The 25,945-nt window shown below is 33.9% G+C and overlaps 1 protein-coding gene across 2 annotated transcripts in view; it reads left to right on the top strand.

Annotated features, from left to right (window-relative positions):
- Positions 1-12,304, top strand: part of MED13 (mediator complex subunit 13) — a 91,632-nt gene extending 79,328 nt beyond the window's left edge. The window contains exons 24-30 of one of the 2 annotated variants that reach the window (XM_031966518.1): positions 2,192-2,334; positions 2,881-3,039; positions 4,175-4,360; positions 5,114-5,262; positions 6,879-7,052; positions 9,693-9,793; positions 9,954-12,304. In XM_031966518.1, the coding sequence (XP_031822378.1) occupies positions 2,192-2,334; positions 2,881-3,039; positions 4,175-4,360; positions 5,114-5,262; positions 6,879-7,052; positions 9,693-9,793; positions 9,954-10,086 (1,045 nt within the window). In that variant the 3' untranslated portion in view covers positions 10,087-12,304. Of the gene's footprint in view, positions 1-2,191; positions 2,335-2,880; positions 3,040-4,174; positions 4,361-5,113; positions 5,263-6,878; positions 7,053-9,692; positions 9,794-9,953 lie in introns of those variants that run through there. The other variant, XM_031966519.1, reaches the window with a different exon arrangement.
- Positions 12,305-25,945: the final 13,641 nt, after the last annotated feature.

Raw genomic sequence — 25,945 nt, forward strand, 5'->3', positions numbered from 1 at the left:
TCCTATGAATAGTTTAAAATAGCGTCTTCCAAGTTTTTCTTTTTTTTAGTCTGTCCAAGAGAAACTAAAGGAAAAACCAGTATTTTAGATTTTTCACTTTTTTTCTATTAGTTTATTTTGAATATGTTTTCTCTTTGAATTCCAAAGTTACTACTTTTAGTTCTGTATGTATATTTAGCTAAAAAGTCTATAAGCATTTTTTGATTGCCTAATACTATATCCCCACCACTTTGCTGATCTTCCTAGGAAGATAGAAGACATGAACTTCATTAGGACATAATTTATTTTGAACAAACTTAAAATAGTTTTATTTTGAGTAAACTTTAATTAAAAGGCCTTATTTGAATAGTATAGTGGATCTGAAATCAAATCCTGCCTCCAGTGCTTATAAGTTATATGACCATGGACAAATCACTGAGCCTCAGTTTTATTATCTAAACAATGAAGATAGTTTACATAACTCGGAGGGTTGTAGGCTCAAAGGAGGAGGTATGTAAAGTATCTTTAATACAAGTCAGAGTGTTATATGAAGAGCAGTGATATTTTTTTTAAAAAGCTTTTTATTTTCATAACATGTGTATTAGACTACTTGCCATCTAGGGGAGGGGGATGGAGAAAAGGGGGGGAAATTGGAATACAAGGTTTTGCAAGGGCTAATGTCCACGCATTTGTTTAAAAAAATAAAAAGCTTTGATAAAAACATGTATAGATAGTTTTCAGAATCTACCCTTGCAAAACCTTGCGTCTCAAATTTTTTCTCCCTTCTTTCCCCCCACTTCCTCCCCTAGACAGAAAATAATCTAGTATGTGTTAAATATGTACATTTTTTATATGTATTTCCACAATTATCATATAGTCTTTAAATTATAATTATTTTAAAAATTTTATCAGAGGTAAAATGTGTGATCATCGGATAGTTGTTATAGGGTGAGTATTGGGCTTAGAGTCACATCTGGGTTCAAACAAATCTGGATAGAAATGCCATTTTTGTTTTAAATTTAATGGTTTTACTTTATTATGGGGAGAGCTTGGATCTGAGGATGCTACTTGAACTACATTATAACTTGAAATTAGAAGACTTGGGTCCAATCCTTAGCTTTAGAATTCAGTTATGTGGACATAGGCAAAATTATTTAACCTTTCTGAGTTAGTCTTCTTATCTGTAAATGAACTTATTATGTTATGGGGTGTGTGTGTATAACTTACCTGTGGATTTTTTTTCTTTCCTTGGCAAATTTGTAACTTGAAATTTTGTAAATACTTAGTTACACAGCTAGTTAAGTTTCAAAGGTGAGACTTAATTAAATAACTAAGTCATTAAGTTTCAAAGGTGAGACTTAAATCTAAATCTTTTGACCAGACATTTTTTGCTCTATGGATTGGGCCAAACTGTTTCTACTATGATAACTCTTTTAGTTATTATTTCTATTGTGAATGAAGCATTTAATAGATGTTACTGTGTTTTTGCGGTACTAAGCTCTCTAGAGCTGAAAATAGAAAATCAAAGCTCTCAAGGTGTTCACATTCTCCTTATAGTAATTGGTTTTGTAAGTTTTCTTGTCAAAATTCAGAGGTTATACAGCTTACCCTTCATATTCAAACAAAATGCTGACATATATTCCTGTGTGAACATTTGAATGATTTCTTTTGAGGGTTGTTTGGGATGAGAATACTATCATTCAAAAGAAATATCAATATAGTTTACAAAACTTTACTAACAGCTTCCTGAAGTTTGTATTAAAGGAATTGGCTTGTAGTTTTAACCAGTAATGGTGAAATTGAATTTGATATCTTAAAGTCTGTAGGTATAATAGGCACATTCCTATTACATTGTTCTGACTAGATAAAACAAAACAATGGCACGACAACCATTTTTGGATGCAAGTTTGTGTCCATTCTAGATGCACGTTTTCTAAGCTAATTTGACCATCTGAGCCTGCCACAATTAAGAGTATCTGTAGATAAGATTTTAAAATTTAAAAAATGATCAATTTTGTGAAGTCAGTTGTGCATTTAAAATTTTTGACATGCCTTCCCTGCCATCTTCTTACTTCTATACAATTTCTTCTTGCATTTTAGTAGTTAGACATATTTTAAAAGCGCTATTAAATAAGAGTAAACAGATTTTTTTTTTCCCTTTGTTAATTTCTGTGGATATCAATAACTATTGCTTTTCATTTCCCTCTCATAGAGCTCGTAGGAAAAAAGGTTCTGCTCGAAGACTTGGTCTCCAAAAACTGTGGGAATGGTGTTTAGGACTTGTGCAGATGAGTTCTTTACCCTGGAGAGTTGTAATTGGTCGCTTAGGAAGAATAGGGCATGGAGAATTAAAAGGTAAAAATTTGGTTTCCTTATTTAAATTGCTTTTATGTCTGAACCACATGAATATTAATACAACTTCAGAATCAGATTGTAATTAGGTTTATTTTTATTTTTCTTCTGATCACTTAAAGCAACAGATTAGCTTTACATAATATATGATTGTTACTAGAATAATTTTTTTAAAGAGCTACATCTTGAAATATAAGAGGGAAAGGCTTTTTTTCCCCTCATAATTTGCTTAGAAGTAGTATTCCACTTTTGGCCTTATTCTTGAATTCCTTGAGATTGTTACTCCCTGTTATTGTTGTTTAACTTCTAATTTATATATCTATCATCATTTGTGCAAATTCCTACTTAGAAACATCCCTTAGAATTTGAGTAGACATCCCAAGCTAAGGAAATAATGACGAGAGACTATTTTAAATATTTCAGGTTATTATTGGCAACTGCATTTTAAAGAATGATGCGTTAGAATATTAAATATTTCTTTTCTTAAGTTAATATTATCATAATTGATAAATTACTTGCACATTATTTCTTGAATGTTAATACCCACAGATTGGAGCTGTTTGCTGAGTCGTCGCAACCTGCAGTCTCTTAGTAAAAGACTAAAAGATATGTGTAGGATGTGTGGTATATCTGCTGCTGACTCTCCAAGCATTCTTAGTGCTTGCCTGGTAGCAATGGAGCCCCAAGGATCTTTTGTTATTATGCCAGGTTAGATATTTTGCTTATATTTGAATTACTTTTTACTTCTTTCCTGCCTTTAAGTTGGTAAATATAGAGTATTCAGATAGTCAAAGTGCAAAGCTTAAAATTGCACAGAGACTTTTGACCTTATATTACATGATACTTTTTTTCATTATTATGCTGATTTTTTTATTCCTTTTTATTTTTCCAAATACATGCAAAGATAGTTTTCAACATTCATCTTTGCAAAATCTTGTGTTACAAATTTTCTCCCTTCATCCCCCCCTCCTAGACAACAAGCAATCTAATAAAGATTAAACATGTATAGTTCTTCTAAACATATTTCCACATTTGTCATGCTGTGCAAGAAAAATCAGATAATAATTTATATTTTAATGTATTTAACATCTACTGGTCATCCTGCCATCTAGGGGAGGGGGTGGGGGGTAAGAGGTGAAAAATTGGAACAAGAGATTTGACAATTGTTAACACTGTAAAGTTACCCATGCATATAATCTGTAAATAAAAGGCTATTAAATAAAAAAAAAAGAAAAATCAGATAAAAACCAACAAACAAATAACAGCAAAAAAAGGTGAAAATTAATATGCTTTGATCCACATTCAGTCTAAATAGTTCTCTCTGAATGTGGATAGCTCTTTCTATCACAAGTCTATTGGAATTACCTTGAATCACCTCATTGTTGAAAAGAGTCAAGTCCTTCACCGTTGATTATCACATAATCTTGTTGCTATATATAATGTTCCCTTGGTTCTACTCACTTTATTTACCATCAGTTCATGTAAGTCTAGGCTTTTCCGAAGTCAGCCTATTCATTTCTTACAGAAAAATAATACCTCATTATATTCATATAACATAACTTATTCAGCCATTCTCCAACTGATGAGCGCCAGCTCGGTTTCCAGTTCCTTGCCAATATAGAAAAGACTGCTATAAACATTTTTACATGTGTGGGTTCTTTACCCTTTTTTTTTTTTTTTTTTTTTTTTTAAATCTCCAGAAGAGACATTGCTGGATCAAAGGATATGCACAATTTAATAACTCTTTGGGCATATTTCCGAATTGCTCTCCAGAATGGTTGGATCCACCATGAGACTCTTATCATGCTTTTTGCTAAAGAGAAATTTTCTGATTCTCTTTCAGATTCTGTGTCAACAGGGTCTGTATTTGGACGAAGTACTACTCTAAATATGCAGACATCTCAGCTTAATACCCCACAGGATACATCATGCACTCATATACTTGTATTCCCTACTTCCGCTTCTGTGCAAGTAGCTTCAGCTACTTACACCACTGAGAATTTGGACTTGGCTTTCAATACAAACAATGGTAAGTTTGTGCAAGCTTATACATAGATTAATAAAGGAACAAATTTTAAATTTTATTTTGTATTCTCTCATATAGAGATTCTCCCATGCTAGAATAGATAACTTTAAGTAATAACTGTATCCCCATACGATTTTCTCCAAAAACAACATGAAATTTCAGTGTTAATGCTATCTCTTGCACAATTCCAAATGACTTCTCAAACCACTTGGTATAAATATTCTCTTAGTATTTTATGATTTTATATTTTTTGAATATTTAATTTTATATTAAAGATTTTTTTTAAAAATTGTTTCATATATAGCTATGTTATAATAATAGCCAATATTTATATAAAGCTTAAGATTTATACATGTTTTTTACATATATTATTTCATTTGATCCTCCCAAAAACCTAGTGAAGTGGATATTATTTTTGTCCCCATTTTCCAGAAATGGAAAAACTTGAGAAAGAGAGTAAATGTCTTTCCCAGGATAAAATAACCAGGAGATATCTGAGGCAGGATTTGAGATTAGGCCTTCTTGACTTCAAGGTCAATATTCAAGCGACTATGCTAGCTGGGGAAATAGGGTATGTGTTCATATCTGCTTATTTCTGTGTATCTGAAAATCCATTTTAGTGAACTTGTCATAAATTTTCTAGATATTTCTCAAAAAGAAAAAAGTGTGTGGAATTTAGAAAATATTTTTTGATTTCTCTCTTCTCTTCTCCCCACCCCACTTCCCACCCCCATTTTTTTTTTTTTAATTATACAGATGGAGCAGATGGAATAGGTATTTTTGATCTGTTAGACACAGGAGATGATCTTGACCCTGACATCATTAATATACTTCCTGCATCTCCAACTGGGTCCCCTGTACATTCTCCAGGATCTCATTATCCTCATGGAGGTGATGCTGGCAAGGTAATTAAGATGTAATAAAGATAAATTGGTCATCTATGAACATATTCTTTATTCATTCAATCAATAGAACCCATAGAACTTTATGTATATATTATATACATATTCTTATGCATAACATAGATAAATATACTCTGTCTCCTAGACATGGACAGTAATTATTTTTCAGCACTTATCCCTTACTCTTATTACTTCAAATTATACATCATGGAATGAATCCTAGAAGACATGATGAGGCCTCTATTGTCTGTTTTATTTGGTTTTTTGACAGAGCACTGAAAAAAAGCTACAAACCTTTATTTACAATTTCTCTCCTATATTACCATTGGCCCTTCTGATCTCTAGGACTACAAAAACTTTGAATTTCTAATTTCAAACTGCTCTAGGCAGGGTTTTGACAAGGAAAACAATAGTGCCATGAAGAGTATCTAGTAAGTCTCATTATGAAGCAACTTAATAACTTCTGCAAATAGCTGAGTTGTATTTTTTAAATGGCAGTTTTTTTTTTAATTGAAGCTTTTTAATTTTTAAAACATGCATGGATAATTTTCAACATTAATCCTTTACAAAAACTTGTGTTCCAGTTTTTCCTGGTTTCCCTCCACCCCCTTCCCTAGATAGCAAGTAATCCAATATAAGTTAAACATGGTAGAAATATGTTAAATATTTGCATACATACTTATATAGTTATCTTGCTGTACAGAAAAATACAATCAAAAAGGAAAAAAAGAGAAAGAAAATAAGATGCAAGCAAATAGCAAAAGAGTGAAAATGCTATATTGTGATTCTCAATTCCCACAGTTCTCTTTGGGTATAGATAACTCTTCACAAGATCATTGGAATTGTAAAATGCTGGTTTTTAAATAAAGGAAAAATAATGATTATTTTAATGTTAATACTATTGCATATAGCTTTCTTAAATATCTTTTAGTAGTCTTCAAATTCCCTTTATTACCTATTACTGAGACTTTAAAATGAAGGACAGAGCTTAGATTTGAAAAGAAAAATTCACATGAACCATATGTGAAAATTTGTCTTTAATAATCACACCAAAGATTTTCCAAAAATTGACCAAAAATGCTAATAGGTCATTTCATGAATACTATTACATCCTCTCTTGATTCTTGACTATATTTTCCCATAGACTGTGCATAAAGAATTATACCCAAAATGCTTAGAAGCACGAGTCTTTTTATATTCTGCATCTCTCAGAACATGTTATCCATCATTTTTGCCACACATACAAGATATTCTACCTTCTTTTTCATTTGTATGTTTCCTTAATGATTATTCTTTGTGCTGTTTCTTTTATGCCATGCCATAAGTAAAATACTATGTAACTTTTTTATGCTGCCATACAATTCTTCATTGCTTTTTGGTACTTTGATTCCTCAGAGGTTGTTTTAATCTAATATTCTCAACTATATGACATCAACAGGAAAATATTTTAAAAGGGTTGAGGTTTATGGTGAGGAGTGTTTTTATATCATTATGTTCAATACAGAGTCCCAAAATGCAATGCAGATAGCTACACCAAATATTATAAATCATTGTTTTTGTGTGGATGTCTTTGTTATTTTCAGAAAAATTCAGTTTTTTCTCTCTTGTTCATTCCCAAGGGTCAAGGTACAGATCGGCTGCTTTCAACAGAATCTCATGATGAAGTAACAAATATTCTTCAGCAACCGTTGGCCCTTGGTTACTTTGTATCAACTGCCAAAGCGGGTCCCTTACCTGACTGGTTTTGGTCAGCATGTCCTCAAGCACAACATCAGTGTCCCCTCTTTCTTAAGGTATTACTATTTCTATGCCTTTTGTGGAATGCTAATTGGCAATTTGAGGACCTAGAGGCATAAGTGTGCTGGCAGCTGATGGTTAAATTTTCATTACGAGCATTTATAGTTCTAATATTGCAAAAAATAATAATGCAGATTAAATTTAAAAGCATGTCCTACATATGTTTTAGGAATGAGAAGCCAGTTAAACTAGCACACTCCTGGGTGGGGATTTTGCAACATAAAATTTAAAAATCATTTGTTTATTTTTTTGATGCTGGGTCCTGGGGGTTATTGGTGCCCTGATGCAGTGCAGACCACCTTATCAAAAAGCTCACTATACCTTTGTGCTCAAATAATCAATCTTCAGATTCCTCGTTATTAGGGATTACTATACCCAGTCATAAAGATTTTTAAAGTAGAATTTCTAAAAATGTTTAAATGTATCATGAGTTTTGTTTTTTTGTTTTTGGCCAGACTGAGGATTTTGTATTTTATATTACCAAATATTTCTATTCATATCTTATGCCTCATACAATAAGGCATCAACTAAGGGTTTTTGAGACTGGGAAACTTGTAATCTAGTGGAAAAGACAAAGACTACTCTTATTTTTTTCTCAGCCCCACAAGGATTCTGTTTAAACCCTAGCCCTAGCCCTTGGTCTGGTATCCCCTCTCAATTCCATTCTGCTTTTTTTTTTTTTTTTTTTTTTGAATACTCTTTCCCTCTCCCATCTGCTTCCTGGAATCTTCTGGATATCTGGAATCTTCTAACACATGGTAGAGATTTACAGATTTTTTTTTTCCAAATTATTGTTGTCTCGTGGCTTATGACATTAAGGTTACAAAATCTGTTAGAATCATCTGAACAGAATCCCTCTTCTAATAAAACATTTTGCAAACCATGCCTACAGTAATATTGGTGCTACAACGTGCACAGCCATCCAAAGGAAAGCTTGGCTAACCACAAAGCAAGTCCTTCCATGGCACACTATGAGTCTTTAAATGGGAAAAAAAAGATGTAAGAATAGCTTGTTTTTTTAGTGTTTTGTTTAATTGTTCCTAAATATTAAAATGGCTGTTGATATTGATGCTGTTTTAATAATAGGTGACATTTATATAGCGCTTACTATGTACTAAATCCTTTATAATGACCTTATTCTCACAACAACCCTGGGAGGTAGACACACATTTTTATTGTTCTTATTTTACAGTTGAGGCAAACTGAGGTGACATGCCTTACTCAGGGCTGTCCTGTTAGTAAACATCTGAGCTTAGCATTTTATCCACTTTATCACCAGCTGTCTTATTTGACTTTCCAAACATAAACATTGTAATCATGAGATTCTGAAGCAAGAAAGAACCGTAGAAACCATCTAGTCCTGTCTTCTTTGTCAGATGAGAAAACTAAAGTTCAAACTGTCCTGAATCCTGAATCAGAGTCCCATTTGTCTTCACTGCCAGTGGAGGGTTCTTTCTCCTGAATAGTGCTATATCACTTTACAAAGTGATGACTATATCATTTTCCCACAAAGCTTCTGACAGCTTCAACATTATTTTATTAGCATGCTTTTTAAAAAGAACAAACAACAGTTGCTATTAAACTTTGTGCAATAGTAAACTGTGTGAAAATATCAAAATGAGATGTCAGACTTTTTATTTTCATGCTTGCTTAAAAGGTCATGAAAGTCTGATGTTCTGAAAATCAATGCTAATTGACTCTGCTAATGAGTTTGTCATACTTTAAAAGTTCCTATCTAAGTAGTATTTGGTTTCATTACGAATTGTTTCTCTCCCATCTCCTGCTTCCAAATTAATTAGTTGTTGTTACATCTAGTACCAGGCTTTTAAGAAATATAATAACTGTAGTACAATACAGTTAGTCTCCATTGTAACCCTTTATGTTTGATTTTATGCACTTAAAAACATTATACCGAGAAGGCTTCACCAGAGGGGTCCATGACACACACACAAAAGGTTAAGAATCCTTGAGTTAGTGTATTTGATCTCTAGAATGCAAAGTAACAATCACCAAGAAACTATTCAGATTCTTTTGATATGCTGAAATTTGTTTATACTGAAAATCATTTGTTAGTACTATAAATCTAGGGGTAGGAGAGGCATATTTCCTATTCTCCTAGAAATCCTTTTTTAGTGACAGTATCAGCATTCTTGGTCCTGAATAATCAAGTAAATTAAAATTTTAGTTTCTGTATTAATTTTTTTAGGTTGTGCCCTTTCTTTCCATCCCCATCCAGATTCAGGGCCCTGGGCAAGAAAGAAATCTATGTAATATTGCATTATTGACTTAAACAAAAGTGGGAAGATTAAAAACATTGCTCTTGAGATTTGATCTCTAGTGATCATTACAGTATATTTTGAAGCTAAAGATAGAGGCAAGTTGATTATTATAAAATTATAGAAAGCTTTGTTCAGACTGGTTGCCTTATGATTGGAAAAACAAAAGAAGCAAAGACACTGTGACATCTCAGAATTTTGTTATCTTGCCACATAAGGAAACCAAAGATTTTTTTATAATTATTCCATTTAATTGCATATAATGAAACCATTCTCGTTATAATAGTCCAGTTCAATAACAGAAGAATAAACACAAAACTAATTTTCTTCAAGGAAGTATTGTTTCATTTTCTTTCCTAGGCCTCTTTGCACCTCCATGTGCCTTCAGTGCAATCAGATGAGCTGCTTCACAGTAAACACTCCCACCCACTTGACTCAAATCAGACTTCAGATGTCCTCAGGTATTACCTTTTTTACCATTAAGGTAAAAATTCAGTTTTTCCCTAGGGACTTTATGCATTTAATTTTTGTAAAAGAAGATGAAATATATGGTATTAAGTATACAATGATTCTATTACATTTCTACATAAAATATGACTCATGAAGTTTTTGCTTTTTCAGGTTTGTTTTGGAACAGTACAATGCACTCTCCTGGCTTACCTGTGACCCTGCAATCCAGGACAGACGGTCATGTCTCCCAATTCATTTTGTGGTGCTGAATCAGTTATATAACTTTATCATGAATATGCTGTGATCTTCTGAACTGTGCAAGAAAAGAACAAGGAAAAAGGGATTTTATTTCATTGCAGGACTAAGTTATAATCTTCTCAGTGCAAGTCATTTGTGATGGGGTATCATTCTTCTTACTTCAACAAATATTGTTTTGACCCGGGGGGAGGGGGCTGTAACCCTGCTGTTTTTCACTGATCATATACCGAACTCTTTAGGATTATGATGATTGATCATACAAAATGTATTATAACATTTTAGTAGCAAAAATTAACCTTTTTTTTTCCAGTCACAGTATTTGTGAAAGTAATGAGCCATAGTGCCCAGTCATGTTAAATGAATATTAAAAGCATGGAGAAGAGACACAAGGAACAATGAGTTCAGCATATGGCTTCAGAACATCAAGATGTTCTTGTATTGGATTATAGTACCTAGTATTCAAAAATGCCTGCATCTTATTTATTGTAAGTTTTTAAATGTATAAATTGTCTTATATTTCTTAACCTCTTTTATAAAAATTTTCCTAGAAGGTTTATACTGCCTTCTTGCTTTAAAGCAATTGGTCTAAAATATATGTAATCGTCTTAATTAAAAGTTGCAGTAGGGTTGCTTTTAGAGTATTATTTTTTTGTAAGGGGGTGGGTGGGACAGTAAATTTGTATTGTCTTGATGTACAGTTTAATGGGGATAGAGGGGGGTTAATGTCCATGCCATTGTGTGTGGAGGATTTACAGCTAAGCTGTAGTTGCAGAGTACATGTACAGTAATGAAGTTCACTGTGTTTATAAATTGAAAAGGTACCGGGTCTTACAGCATTTTATATATCACACCTTTACAGAGTAACATGATGGCAATATACAAGTGATATTGTTAGGTGGTTTAACTTGTAGTGAGAATAAAATTAATTCTTCAGTTAGATTTTGTATTATGGTTTAGGGCTATGACTAATATTTCAAGCCTTTTCCATTAATAGAAGGTTAGTGTTTATGAAATATTTGCTATCAGATACTGTTATCCTGATGTTAATTTATAATTTTTAACATCATGCGCAAAAGATTCTTAGTTTCAATGCCAAGATCTAGGCATGCTGATATTCTATATTATCTCTAGGATCTTTACTACAAGGTTGAAATTTAGCCCAGCTCTAACCATTTTACAAATGTTTTTAAAAGCAGTCACTCTTGATTTTTTTTTTTTTTTTTTTTTTAAGATCAGGTATGCGTGGGTGTGTGGGTGTGTGGATGGGGGTGGGGGGGGTGAGTGCAAGCAAACTGTGGTGTAAATAGATTCTCAGTGAATTCTGGTATTCAGACTCTATTCCACTAGTGAAATAACCATTTTCTAAACTTCTTAGACCTGATTCCCTTTGCCTTTTTTATTTATTTAATTTCCTTGGTTTGGAGGTGGCAGTCCCAAACACTAGAGTCCATACTTTTTCATCACACAGCTCAGATAAGGTGCATGCCAAGGAGGTTCTCACCTCCCTAAAGAAGGGACTTGAATTTGAGGGACTTTAATTCACCCCTTCCTTCATCACGTTCCCCCATCCCCTTTTTTGCACATGCCAAGATGATGGCTGCAGTTATGCAGCTTCTACTCCCTTGAAAAATCCCTTCTACAGTGCTGTTCACATGAGAGCCCATTAGCCTCCTCATTGGAGGTAGGACTGACTTGATTCTGTAAAATGCCGCCTAGTCTACCTATTTCTCGGAAGCAGTCTGGTAAAACTTCTGTTAGTGCACTCACTAATCCTCTACAAGGACAAAAATCACTTGTATTTACAAAACTCCAATTTTGTTTTTTTTTTCCCCCTGAAACCCCTGTTTCATAAATATAAAATAACTATCTGAATTATCACTTTCATATGAACAACCTAACTTCTTTGAATTGTGTATATAAAAATATTAGCAACCCTTGTTTTTGTACAAAGAAAATGTTCCATTGATGACAAAGGTTTTCAGTCATTTCTTCAAAATAATAGTGCAATCCAGACGGTCAGCTTATTTTGATATTGAAGTATAAAGATCACATCTCTGCATTGATTTTTAAATTATGCTAACAATACAGAGTCAGTTGGTATGTTTTGTTCTATAGCTTTTTAAAAACTTGGCTGGGATCTGAGGGAAAAGAGGCTAATTTGGAGTTTCCAAAAGTACCCCTTTTTTTATATTTGAAACTCAGCAATGACTGTCTTTATTTCCATTGTTGAAATTTATTAGCTTGAAGTGAATACACCTCCAGCTTGAAACCAGGTAGAAGTAAAATTTTAAACTCTTGACAGTGATTTTTCTACTTGTAGCCATAAGAAGGAACCAGGTTCCTAGATCCAGACATCCAGGAGCATAATATATAGTTCAATTTATGTGGGCTAAATATTCCTCAAACATAGGATTTGCTAATAGGATTTCTTCTCTTTACCTCTTTCCTTCCCAATGCTCTCCCTTTCCCCCCACATGTCAACTGAAAGTCAAAGTGAAAATTATCTAATAGCCATTAGGAAAGGTCAGGAGACCCACTACAGAAAAAAAAGAATTTAAGACTTTTATGCAGGATGATGGATCTGCATGACATGATATCCATTGCAGGCAATGGACACATTCAAACCAGCAGCGGCAAGAAGCATGCTAAAGTTAACCTATTTGGCTTACTTTTAAATAAAATATTTCTTACCTGTTGAATCAGTTTTCTCAATAGTGATTAACATTCTACCCCTAGGGTGGTAATGACTAATTTATTATACTGACTTATCTACAAAACTGTCACAGATGGGTAAGAGCAGTTTTTTAAATGTGCAAGCTAAATATTAACAGTTTGTACTAATGGATCATCAACAACTTGAATCCTTGTTCATTACAGTGCTCATATCTGTGTTCTGTGCAGTTGTCCATTAGGAAGCATGGTGGAAGTTCAGTATTTGGGGATTTGAAGTGATAATTACATCATGTCTGCTTCCAGCCAGTCAGAAACATCTAGCCATACTTTTCTTATGCAAGCCATTCAGTTATCAGGACTGTGAATTAACACTGTATGAATAAATTTCTGTACACCTTATTGTTTGGCCAGATGGCCACCAAGTGTACTTATGTGTAATCCTTAAATTTTAAAGTAGCTGTAATTTTTAAATCTTTCTAAACTTTTCTGAAACCACTAAAATTAAGCTCTTACTACTTAGTCAAGTATCCTCAGCTGTATTCGTACTCAATTGTCAGTATGGCACAGATTACTGTATTAAAATATTCTCCTTTCGTCTTCATATTTACCTTCTGAGGTAATTTTTTAACTTAATGTGTTACTACAAAGATTTGCAGATCTTTAATCAAGCACTATGTTAATACTGTAATATCAAAATACTATGTCGCATTATTTAAAATGTTCAAATTGAATAGATTAAAAGGAAGTTTTTAAATGCTGTTGCATCATATAATTTGCTACACAACCACCTATGGCATCGCATATCAGTCTAATACATTTAATGTTACACAGAAGTAATGCTTTGGTCTGGGTTTCCTCTAAAGAATTTAGTTTGTCTAAATTAAGTAAAAATGTTCTTGACTTTTGTTTGCCAAGACACAAAGTATATCAGCTGGATTTGCCTTTTGGTTTTTTTGTGAACCCAGAACTGTGGTTCAGATTTTTATTTATGTGTTTTCTCTTTCAGTGGAGTATTAACTAGCAAAACTGGATTTGGGACCTAAGATACTCCTCATGTTGACTTTTTCATGAAGTTTTAAAATAGCTTTAGATTTCAAGGTAAACTGGATTTGCGGACCTTAAAAGTTATGGGTTTAAATTGCAGATTGTGACATCATTACTGGACATGTCAGCAGCATCATAAACCCTCTCAAAACAGCTGGGTCACTTTAATAAGGGGAGTTTTTAAGTTCTTATTTAGCAATGACATTTAATATGGTCCAATTGTGTTTTTTTTAACATGATAAAAAGAATAAGGAACAAACACTATTGCTGCCGAATGCCATAAACACTGAGTTGTACAAATTGTGATTGAGGAAATGAAAAAAGGTTTATACTTTTTAAAAAAAAAAAAAAAAGAAAAAGAAAAAAAACTTCAAATGGAATAAATTATTCATGAAGCCTTCATTGTGGTGTCTCATTCTATTGACCATATTTCTATCTCAAGCTTATGCAGATATATGTAAGGAAGCAGCTAACACGTCGTCATATAAATGGGAGGAACATTCTAAAAAAGTAATTCATAAGTTCTTCAAAACATATTTACAACTCATCTCTGAAGAAATTTAAAAACAGCTTCTAGATTTTAAAATAACATGTATATACATTTGTGTTTGTATATACATACATTCAAAAGTGTTCAAGACTTTTTACCTTAAAATGCTGATTTAGTTGAAGAAGGTGGGGAAAAAAGATCTATAACTTAAAATCAACACAGTATATCCTTCTTCCAGTTTGTAGTTTCAAAGAACTGGCCCAGTGTGTTTTGCATACATGAAATGGGGCATAAGAAAATACATTTGTTTCTTATTCATGCTGCAAATTAGCCATGTTCTATCAATTTTGATGGAACCAAACTTTGGACTCTTTCTGTCTTGTCTTTTTTTTTTTTTTTTTTTTTTTTTTTTTTTTAAAGCTGATCAAATGACCATGGCTGGAATTTGTTACTGTCATTTTGAGGTAGTTTCTACGAATGAATTTTTTTAAATCAATAATTCTTTAAAACAAAAGGTATGTATTGTTTGGAAATTACTGGGAAGTATACAGGGGATAATGCTGCCTCCTACATTTTACATCATTTTTTGATCACTGACAATTTGCATTGCTTCTGGTTATTTCTGCATTTCTACTGCAGTACCATATATTTAAATAAAAATGACTGAATGCAATAAGAAGCTTCTTTTCTGTATTCACTTTTAGTTGCAAACAACCTTTCTTTAGTGCTTTTAATTTTTATTTGAAAGCTGAGTAACTTCTTGCTACTAAGGGATTATTTATCCAAATAAAATTCTTTATGACAATATCCCCATTAAATATTCCTTTGCTTAAAAGATTACATATGCTTTTGCTTTAAGGATTTGACTGCTAAATTCAAGGAAATCTCTGTTCACAGTTTGAAAAAGTTGTTAATTCCCTACTAATCTCCCAAAATTACATTATATTTCTACCAAAGTTAGGACCATTAATTAGATGTTGCCAGTTTGCAAAACTCTTATGGTGCTACTTCTCTTATTCTTCCAGCAATCTGGTAAAACTTTGTACTCCTTGGATCAGTGTTTTTAGATACACAAAATATAATACACAAGAGAATTATGTTAAGTTAAAAAATTTTTGGTTTTCTTTGTTGAGGTAGTTGGGGTTGAGCGACTTGCCCACAGCTAGGAAGTGTTACGTGTCTGAGGGTGGATTTGAACGCAGATCCTCCTAACTAAAGGCCCAGTGATCTATACACTGCACCATCTAGCTACTCCTGATTTTTTCATTAAAACAAGAACATACATTCCAGGTTAAGAATTTCTGCCTGAGGTGATCAGATCTATACAAATTTAACAACTAATAAATGTACTTTAGTAAATTTGTGATTCATCATTCCAAAACATACATACATACATATATATAATGTTTAAGGAAACATTCAGTAATTGAGTACTCCATTGTACTATAGATGTGATGGGGACTCAGTAATACAGGTTGATTTAATTAGTAGAGTGTTGAAATAACTAGAAAGTTATAGAATTTAGATATTGGAATACTGAAAATATGTATGGACCATGCTTTTTTGGAACGAAAGTAAACAAGTTTAAAACAGGTTTTGAAAAGTTAATGTAAGGAATAAATTCAACATGTTACATCTCTGGTTTAACAAAATTTAGCCAGGTAATTCTGATTAGGCAAGAATAGGATTTTAGCAAATCCTCCCTTGAGATCACATGTATACAATAACCAAAAGTAGATCATGTGAAGAAGCAATTTTTCAAATTTACAATGCATTAGATTCTAACGTGCCTTATATGTCAGTTTGTACTGTGTTGTTGAAGTTGCTGCTCATTTATTTTCCAAATGGGTTTGAATTCATCATTTGTGTGTTCTAGAAAGTACTTGAAACCTAGGCCTCCTTATAACAACAAATCCCGTACTCTTTCCATAAGAGGAAAATGTAACAAAGTTTATGAAATGAAAGGTAGAATTTGAAATGAACTTAATAAAAAGGGACACAAGTAAATCTTCAATGTTCATTTGTAAGTATTTAGGTAAGAATATTATATAGTCATTTGATTAGTCTTTCTGGATGGTGGTTTATAGTAGTACTGGGGTTGGGTGACAAACTCTAATAGAGCTTAAGATTGTTTCAGTTCTCTGGATCTTAGTTCCATATTCTGAAAAATAAAGGTGTTGGACTATTAATAATTTCTATGGTCTTTTTTCCTTTTTAAAATCTTGTTTTTAAATCGCCAATCCTTTTGGGCTATTGATTAAATTTTATTTACATTTTTCCTTTGTCCTTATACAGATTTATACTATTATTTTCACTTGGGCTTTGGGAAAAGACCAAATATTTAAACAACTAAGTGCATAATTATGATCTACTCTGATACCTCTTCAAGGTCTTGACTCTAGGTTCTTGAAGGCTATTCCAAAAGAACATAAGCTTTGGTAGGTTCTACCATGTTGGAAAAGATTCAGAGAATAGCTCTAGCAACTGTTTTATAAGTATCTGCCTAACTAAGTAGAAAGGTTTATTACATTTATCACCATTAGCCTTCTATTTGTTAGTGAAATCTTTAGCCATAAGAAAAATATAAAATGATTCTCAGTTGGATATAGCCCTCTCTGGGAGTGAATAGTTAAAAAGCAGAGGAGATACTGCTAGCAATTGGCATTAAGTTTTGAGTTCCAAATCCTATCTCTTTCTCCTTTGCTCCTTCTGCGAGTCAATAGGTTATACATGTGCAATCATGTAAAACATTTCCATCATTTTGTGCAAGATGACAAAAAAAAGTGTGAAAAATATGCTCCAGTCTTTATTCAGACATCAGTCCTTTTCTCTGAAGGCAGTTCTTGGTGGGGAAGGGGGTGTATGGGAAGATGGGAAGCGTGTAAGGTGTAAGAACATTGGAAAGGTAGGACAACTAATTACAAAGGAACTTTAAAACCAAACAATTTTCTGTTTGATTTGGAGATGATAGTCACTAGAATTTGTAATGGTGGTGATATAAATCTTTGCTTTGAGAAGATTACTAGTAGCTGAGTAGATGATGCCCTGGTGTAGCCTGTGATGTGGCAGAGACTTAACAGCAAGCTAGTGTTGAAAGGTGTCCTGCACCGAGGACAGTGTAAAAGGTCAGAAGCAATATGACAAAGATAAACTATTAAAACTAAAGAGATCAAGTTAAATAGTATGGAGGAAGAAGAGTAAAATATATTTCAACTGGTGTAAAGATTGGTTATAATAACATGACATTTAGTTTTAGTATTTTGTTTACATTATTGTGCATTTGATTCGTTTCCTAGTTCCATTTACTCTTATTCATATTGGTTTTGTCAATTTCTTTGAATTCTACATATTTGTCATTTTTTGTGGTCTAAGAATTATTTTTTGTGGACTACTAAACAATTTTTTTTAGTCATTCCTTAATCATTGGACATATATATACTATTTCATGGGGCATTTGATCTTGTATTTTATCATTCTAAATAAATAGACTTCTTGATGAAGTTTTTGTAATCAACAAAGATCTATTAAGCTTTATTAAATGCCAGGCAATGTCTAAGATGTTAGCAACACAAAAGGACAATTAAAAAAAATTTGCTATCAAGGACCTTGCATTCTAATGGGGAAAAGATGGAAGGAAGCTTAATTAAGCATCTACTATGTGCCAGGCACTGTGCCAAGTGCTTTTGCAAAATTAACGCATTTGATCTCCACAATAATTGAGAATAGATGCTATTGTTATCCCCATTTTACAGTGGATGAAATGGAAGCAAAGTGGCTTGCCCCCAGTTATGTAGCTAATGTGTAAGGCCATATTTGAACTGGGGTCTTCCTGACTCTAGGCCCAGCACTCTATCCAGTGTCCCATTTAAACTGTAACTGCCACTTGGCAGAACAGACAAGGATTTTCCAGTTTGAGTTATCTTAAAGGAAAGCTAAGGATTCTGAGGGAAAGCAGTCCATGCATGGTGAAAGCCAATGTAAAGGCACAGAGATGGATGAAACATTTGTGGGGAGCAGTAAGGCAAGTGATCCAGAGTGTGCATGGAGGAGAATAATAAGACTGGAAATATAGAATGGGTTATGAAAAGAACTAGAGTAGTGACAATAGAAATGGAGACAGGATAACAGGTTCAAGAAATGGTATAGGGGTATGTGAATTGAAAGTAATACCTCAAAAATGACACCAAGTATTAAACCTGGAAGTTCCAAAATGAGGTATGTTTGAAAGGAAATGACAGGAATGAAATAAATATCTGAAGAGCAAGAGTGAGGATGCAGTCCAGAGTAACCTAGCCTGTGAATGTGAGCTTAACCGTACATGACAAAAATACTCAATAAAGAGGCATTTGAAAACATTCAAAGAAAACCAGAATTGAAGAAATTTGCTTCTCGAGCATCCCCAAACAAGAGAAATGCAAAAGTAAATGTAGCAGCCAAGGATAGTAATAGTACAAGTGAGAGTACCAATAAGAAATTTCTAAATATACTAAAGATAGAAGGTGGAAATCTATACCTTTCTATCTTTAGTATATTTAGAAATTTCTTATTCCAGGAAATCTGCTGGAAGGAACAGGGAAGAGTCAGGGGTCATTGTGAGTTATTATAAAATATAATGCAATAAGAATAGAATTGGTTCAAGGACTGCAAACACAAGATAAAGACTAGAAACAATAGTTACATAAAATGTCTTTTCTCAAAGAGGACCAGTGATACCATTTGGAGATGTCATAACTTGCAAATGAATTGGCTCCACAGGAGGCAAAACTGTGCAGTCATCAATCAGCCTCACTTTCTCCTTTAGACTCCTCAGCGTCCACTGGCAAGACAGGTCTGACAGTGGCCCCTGATGTAATGGGAGACCTTGGCCTTTTTTTAAGCTAAGGTGTTTCTTGAGTCTCTGAGGCAAAACCCATTCAGTAATTAAAGTTGAGAATAATTGAAGCACAGGGCAGCTAGTTAGTGCAGTGGATAGAGTACCTGCTCTGAAGTCAAGAGGACCTGAGTTCAAATGTGGCCTCAGTCACTTAACCCTAATGCCTCAAGCAAAAAACAAAAAAAAATTGAAGCTCCAAATGACCCAGTTGGCTTTCTTAAAAGAATCAGTCTGAGAGAAGAAGACCCTCTTGAGTTTCTGGCTGGAACAGAAACAATTGCCATTTACATTCATTCTGACCATCAAAACCCAATCAGTGAGCAAGGGTGAAAACCTGAGGGATTTGGGTTTAAAGGTATTGTTGAGAGCTCCAATTGAGTCACAATGGGTTTTAAACAAAGCCTGGTTTTTCAGAGCTATGTTGCCAAAAAATTATAAATGAAAATTAGAAGATAGTTTAAACAAGATAGTTGTCCCAATTTTAATAAATTGGGAAGAAAAAAAGGAAACAAAAAACATCTAGTCCTTAAACTCCAAGGTACTTTATAAAATATAAATGATCAAAATTTATATTCCTGGAGTGTAGTTTCTAAGGAAAATAACAGTAATCCTGAGGCCTCCTGATCTTAGGAATGCTTTTGTTCTAACAATGTTTGCCAATGATCCTAAAGTCTCTTGGCCTTAGAAATACTATAGTATAGTCCCACAAATGTTGCTAACTTTCAGATAACACTCTATTGGTCAGTAATAAAGTTTCTGAGACAATAATAAGAGGTATACCAGACTAAACCATAAAATTCAATAGATACATATCAGATCACTCTTCAATTCTGCATTTAATCTCTAAGCCACAAAATTAGCATTTCAGTGACATGAAGCACCCGATTTCTCTCCTATAGATTTATGTTCTTGCTCCTGGTTCTTTGCTAAATCCTTTTGGAAATCAGCCTGCTAAATAATAAATTTTATTCCTTGACTTGGAGATGGGTTCAGGCCTGCAAATTCTTTTGAAACACCTCACAATAGCAATCTGCAACCCCAACCTTTGGGGGTCTCCTTTGAATCATAACATTTCTTTGGATTGAGTGCCCACATGAAAGGGTATGATTTCCCACATAGACAGAAGGGAAAAGGAAGAAAGGTGTAGCAGTACTGTCCAATTGGAATTAATTGGTTGAATTCTTAGGGGGCATCTTAGTAAGGTGCAATTCGTACTACTCGGGGATTTTTTGTCTCTGTTCTTGAAAAGGACTAAGGACATCAATAGGGTGATGGTTTGACTTGCAAGTGAATTGGATTTAAGTGAGGCAGAACTGTATAAAGTCATCAGCCTCACTCTCTCCTCCAGAGCCATCAGAGTCCAAGAGTCAGAACAGAAGCCAAAAAGAAAATGATAATGATGAAAAAACATAGCAAAATTTTTAGTATTCAGTAAAGCAATCCCTCAATGGAAAAATATATTGATACAAATATACATTAGCAAAATTGAAAAAGGATTAATTAATTGAATATGCATCTTTAAAAAAAAAAAGTAGCCAACTAGCTATACCAGATCTAAAATTATATTATAAAGCAGTGGTTACCAAAACCATTTGGTATTGGCTAAGAAATAGACTAGTTGATCAGTGGAATAGGTTAGGTTCAAAGGACAAAATAGTCAATAACTTTAATAATCTAGTGTTTGACAAACCCAAAGACCCCAGCTTTTGGGATAAGAATTCACTGACTAAAACTGCTGAAAAAATTGGAAATTGGTATTGCAGAAACTAGGCATTGACCCACACTTAACACTGTACACCAAGATAAGGTCGAAATGGGTTCATGATCTAGGCATAAAGAATGAGATTATAAATAAGTTAGAAGAACGTAGGATAGTTTACCTCTCAGACCTGTGGAGGAAGAAGAAATTTGTGACCAAAGAAGAACTAGAGATCATTACTGATCACAAAATAGAAAATTCTGATTATATCAAATTGAAAAGCTTTTGTACAAACAAAACTAAGGCAGACAAGATTAGAAGGGTAACAAACTGGGAAAGCATTTTTATAGTCAAAGGTTCTGATAAAGGCCTCATTTCCAAAATATAGAGAGAATTGACGCAAAAAAATCAAACCATTCTCCAATTGATAAATGGTCAAAGGATAGGAAAAATTTTCAGATGAAGAAATTGAAACTGTTTCTAGCCATAAGAAAAGATGCTCCAAGTCATTATTAATCAGAGAAATGCAAATTAAGACAACTCTGAGATACCACTACACACCTGTCAGATTAGCTAGGATGACAGGAAAAGATGATGCTGAATGTTGGAGAGGATGTGGGAAAACTGGGACACTAATACATTGTTGGTGGAGTTGTGAATGAATCCAACCATTCTGGAGAGCAATTTGGAATTAAGCCCAAAAAGTTATCAAACTGTGCATACCCTTTGATCCAGCAGTGTTACTACTGGGCTTATATCCCAAAGAGATTATAAAGAAGGGAAAGGGACCTCTATGTGCACGAATGTTTGTGGCAGCCCTCTTTGTAGTGGCCAGAAACTGGAAACTGAGTGGATGCCCATCAATTGGAGAATGGCTGAATAAATTATGGTATATGAATGTTACGGAATATTATTGTTCTGTAAGAAATTACCAACAGGATGATTTCAGAAAGGCCTGGAGAGACTTACATGAACTGATGCTGAGTGAAATGAGCAGGACCAGATCATTATATACTTCAACAACAATACCATATGATGATCAATTCTGATAGATGTGGCTCTCTTCAACAATGAGCTGAACCAAATCAGTTCCAATAGTGCAGTAATGAATAGAACCAGCTACACTGGGAAAGAACTCTGGGAAATGAGTGTGAACCACTACATAGCATTTCCAATCCCTCTATTTTTGTCTGCCTGCATATTTGATTTCCTTCACAGGTTAAATGTACCTGTTCATTTCAAAGTCCAATTCTTCTTGTGCAGCAAAATAACTGTGGATATGTATGCATATATTGTATTTAACATATTTTAACATATTTAACATGTATTGGTCTACATCTACCTGCCATCTGGGGGAGGGGGGAGGGAGAAGGAGGGGAAAAATTGGAATAAAAAGTTTTGCAATTGTCAATGCTGAAAAAAAAAAAGTAGCCAACAAATAATCCTAAAGTAATTCAGAAGGGGAGCGTTCAAAATTGGAGAACAAATGAATAAATGAGAAACAAAACCTTCAAAGGATAAATACAACCAAAAGCTGGTTCTTTGAAAAGACTAACAAAATTAATAAGCCTTTAGCTAGTTTGATTAAAGAGAGCAAAAAATCAAATCAATAATATAGCAAATAAGCTAAAATCACAGCAAAATTAGAAGTAAAAATAACGAGAACATTAAATATGGCAATATGCTAACTAAATTAAACTGAGAATACAAAAGAAAAGATCTTTTAAAAATTATCAAATGCCCAAATTATCAGACAATCACATAGAAATCTTACAGCAGTCTCAGAAAAGGACTAGATCAAATGGGGTACAAGAAATCATGAAAGTGGGAAGTTGTCCAGAATCATATATCTACTCAACTTCAGTTCCCTGCTATTGCAGGCTCAGGTCATCTTCAAATCAAGGGGCAAAAGCTTCATTGTGATGCCATAAGTCAGGTTAAATTACCTAGCAGAAAGGGGAGAAGATCTTTTATAGGAAAAAATCAAAGTCAACTGGTGATTTAGGAATGTTTATACAAAATAACTTCCAGGTTGACATTTATAAATCTCGGCCTCCTGTTTGCAGTAACTCTGGGTGTTAGTTCAAGATAATCCTGTCAATACAAGATATTCAACCAGGGTTCACTTATGACAAGATAATTTGTCAGTGTAACAAGTTCCATAAAGGCCCACTTAGAGACAAGGTAATTGTCAGTATCCCTCTCTGGGCCCCACATACTGAGTTGCTAACAAGGACAAGGCCTTTTGCTGGGGTCTATTCACCCAATTATATCTAGCCATATATTAAAGGAAAAAAGTGGTCTTGGTGAATTCACAGGGGAATTTGAGCAAACTTTTAAAGAGCAGCATAGTACCCATACTTCAGAAACTATTCTTAAATATTGAGAAAGGAAACACCCTATCAAAATCCTTTTTTCTTTTTCAATAGTATTTTATTTTTTCCAAATACATGTAAAGATAGTTTTCAACATGCATTTTTGTAAAATTTTGTGTTCCAAATTTTTCTCTCTCCCTCCTTTACCTCCTTCCCCAAGAGAGCAGGAAAATCTGATATAGATTAAACATAATCCATTTAAATATATTTCCAAAATTGTCGTGTTGTGCAAGAAAAATCAAAAAGAAAAACACAAGAAAGAAACAAAAAGATAAAAATACTAAGCTTTGATCCACATTCAGTCTCCATGGATCTCTCTCTGGATGCAGAGAGCATTTTCCATTCCTAGTCTGTTGGAATTGTCTTGGATCACTGCATTGCTGAGAACCAAATCTATCATTGTTGATCATCACATAATCTTGCTGTTACTGTTACTTTGGTTCTGTTCACTTCATTCAGCATCAATTCATGTAAGTCTTTCCAGGCTTTTCTAAAATCAGCCTGCTCATCATTTCTTCTAGAACCATAATATCCTATTACATTCATATACTATAACTTATTCAGCCATTCAGCAATTCCCTGCCATTGCAGAGTTGCTACCAACATTTTTGCACATGTGGGTCCTTTTCTCTTTTATATTCTCTTTGAGATACAGACCCAGCAGTGGCACTGATGTGAAGCTGAAATTCTTAATCATTAAGCTTCCATTATCAATGATGAGAGGCTGAAACTCTTAATCAGCTCATTCATATTCCTTTATCTCTATCATGCCAGGCTGAAACCTTAATCAGATCATCCTCTTTGAGACTGTCTTAATTAGTATATCTTTAGACAATTCTGGGACCTGGTCAGCCACACTTGGCTTTGTCTTGATCCCTCCCTGATCTCTTCTTGTTTCCTCCCCTTACTTCCTAGATCTGCCTCTGCTCCCATGAGACTTTAAAGGTCATGTTTCCCTAAAGCAAGTTGCTCACTCCTTATGATTTTGTCTTGCCTAGTCAGATTTGTTTGAGCCTGTGTGCTGTTCTTATAATAAATATCAAGTCTTCATGAATTGAATTTTTATTATACTATTTTTATAATCTTTTACAAATAAGCTTTCTCAAATCTATTTACCATTAATGGTATCTTTATTTCCACTTCAACACTGCTGGATCAAAGAGCATATACAGTTTTATAATTCTTTGGGCATAATCCAGAATCTTTTTTTGAGACAAATATAGTCTTGATAACTAAACAGGAAAGCTAAAATACTAAAAGAAAATTGTAGGCTAATTTTTTCCTGAGGCAATTAGGGTTAAGTGACTTGCCCAGGATCACACAGCTAGGAAGTGTTAAGTGTCTGAGGCCAAATTTGAACTCAGTTCTTCCTGACTTCAGGGTGCTCTATCTACTGAGCTTAGCTGCCCCTAGGCTAATGTCATTAATAGACATTTGATTCAAATTTTATTTTTGCTTTCATTTTCATTTTCAAGATAATAATAGCTTTTTATTTTTCAAAATACATGCAAAGATAGTTTTCAATAATCACTCTTGCAAAAGCTTGTGTTCCAATTTTTTCTCCCTTCTTTCCTCCCTTCCCCTCTCCTAGGCAGCAATCTAATATAAGTTAAACATGCAATTCTTCTAAACACATTTCTGCATTTGTCATGTTGCACAAGAAAAATCACATCAAAAGAGAAAAAAAACCAAGGAAACATAGTAATATCAAAGGTGGAAAATACTATGCTTTTATCCACAGTCTCCATAGTTCCCTCTCTGAATGTGGATGGCTCTTTCCATTACAAATCTATTGGAACTGACTTGAATAACTTCAGTGTTGAAAAAGTTGATTATCACATAATCCTGTTGTTACTATATACAATATTTTCTTAGTTCTATTTCACTCAGCTTCAGTTCGTGTAGGTCTTTCCAGGCTTTTCTGAAATCAGTTTGTTCATCATTTCATATAGAACAATAATATTCCATTATATTCATATGCCATAACTTATTTAGTCATACCCCAACTGATGGGCATCCACTCTTTCCAGTTCCTTACACTACAAAAAGGGCTGCTACAAACATTTTTGCACATGTGAGTCCTTTTCCCTTTTTTTTTTAATGAAATCTTTGGGATACTATTGTGTCCTGCTTTCTAGAGCCCCCAAGTTGGGGTGACAAAACATACCATTGCTTTCTAGAGCCCCCACACCAGGATGATTAAAATATACCTTCCTAGTGGAGAAGTAATGAGGTGGGACTCCCAAGGATAGTGGAAAAATGGAGTCCGTTTATTTCAAGGCCTTTCCCCTTTTTATAATGTAACAACAACAACAACACTGAATACATGGGACCTTGCTATTGTATGTAGTTTGCCACCTGGTATCACTCTTCTACCTGGTATCATTCTGCTTCAATCTCAACACAGGTTGTCATCACCTTCTGACCTCTCAGGAAGGCTGAGAGCTCTTAGGGGAGCTGGAGAGCCAAACAAGACATTGTTAGCAGGTTCCCTCTGGGCTAAAGGGTGTTATACCTTACCCAGAGTTTCCCCACTGACTGTGACCCTCTACAGGATACAGACCCAGGAGAAACATTGCTGGATCAAAGGGTATGCATAGTTTGATAACTTTTTGAGCATAACTCCAAATTGCTCTCCAGAATGGTTGGCTCTGTTCACGAATCTACCAACTGTGTATAGTGTCCCAGTTTTCCCACACTCCCTCCGAATTACTTTTTCCTGTCACCTTATCCAATCTTGAGAGGTGCAAA

This window comes from Sarcophilus harrisii, chromosome 4 (assembly GCF_902635505.1).
Source record: "Sarcophilus harrisii chromosome 4, mSarHar1.11, whole genome shotgun sequence".
Taxonomy (NCBI): domain Eukaryota; kingdom Metazoa; phylum Chordata; class Mammalia; order Dasyuromorphia; family Dasyuridae; genus Sarcophilus; species Sarcophilus harrisii.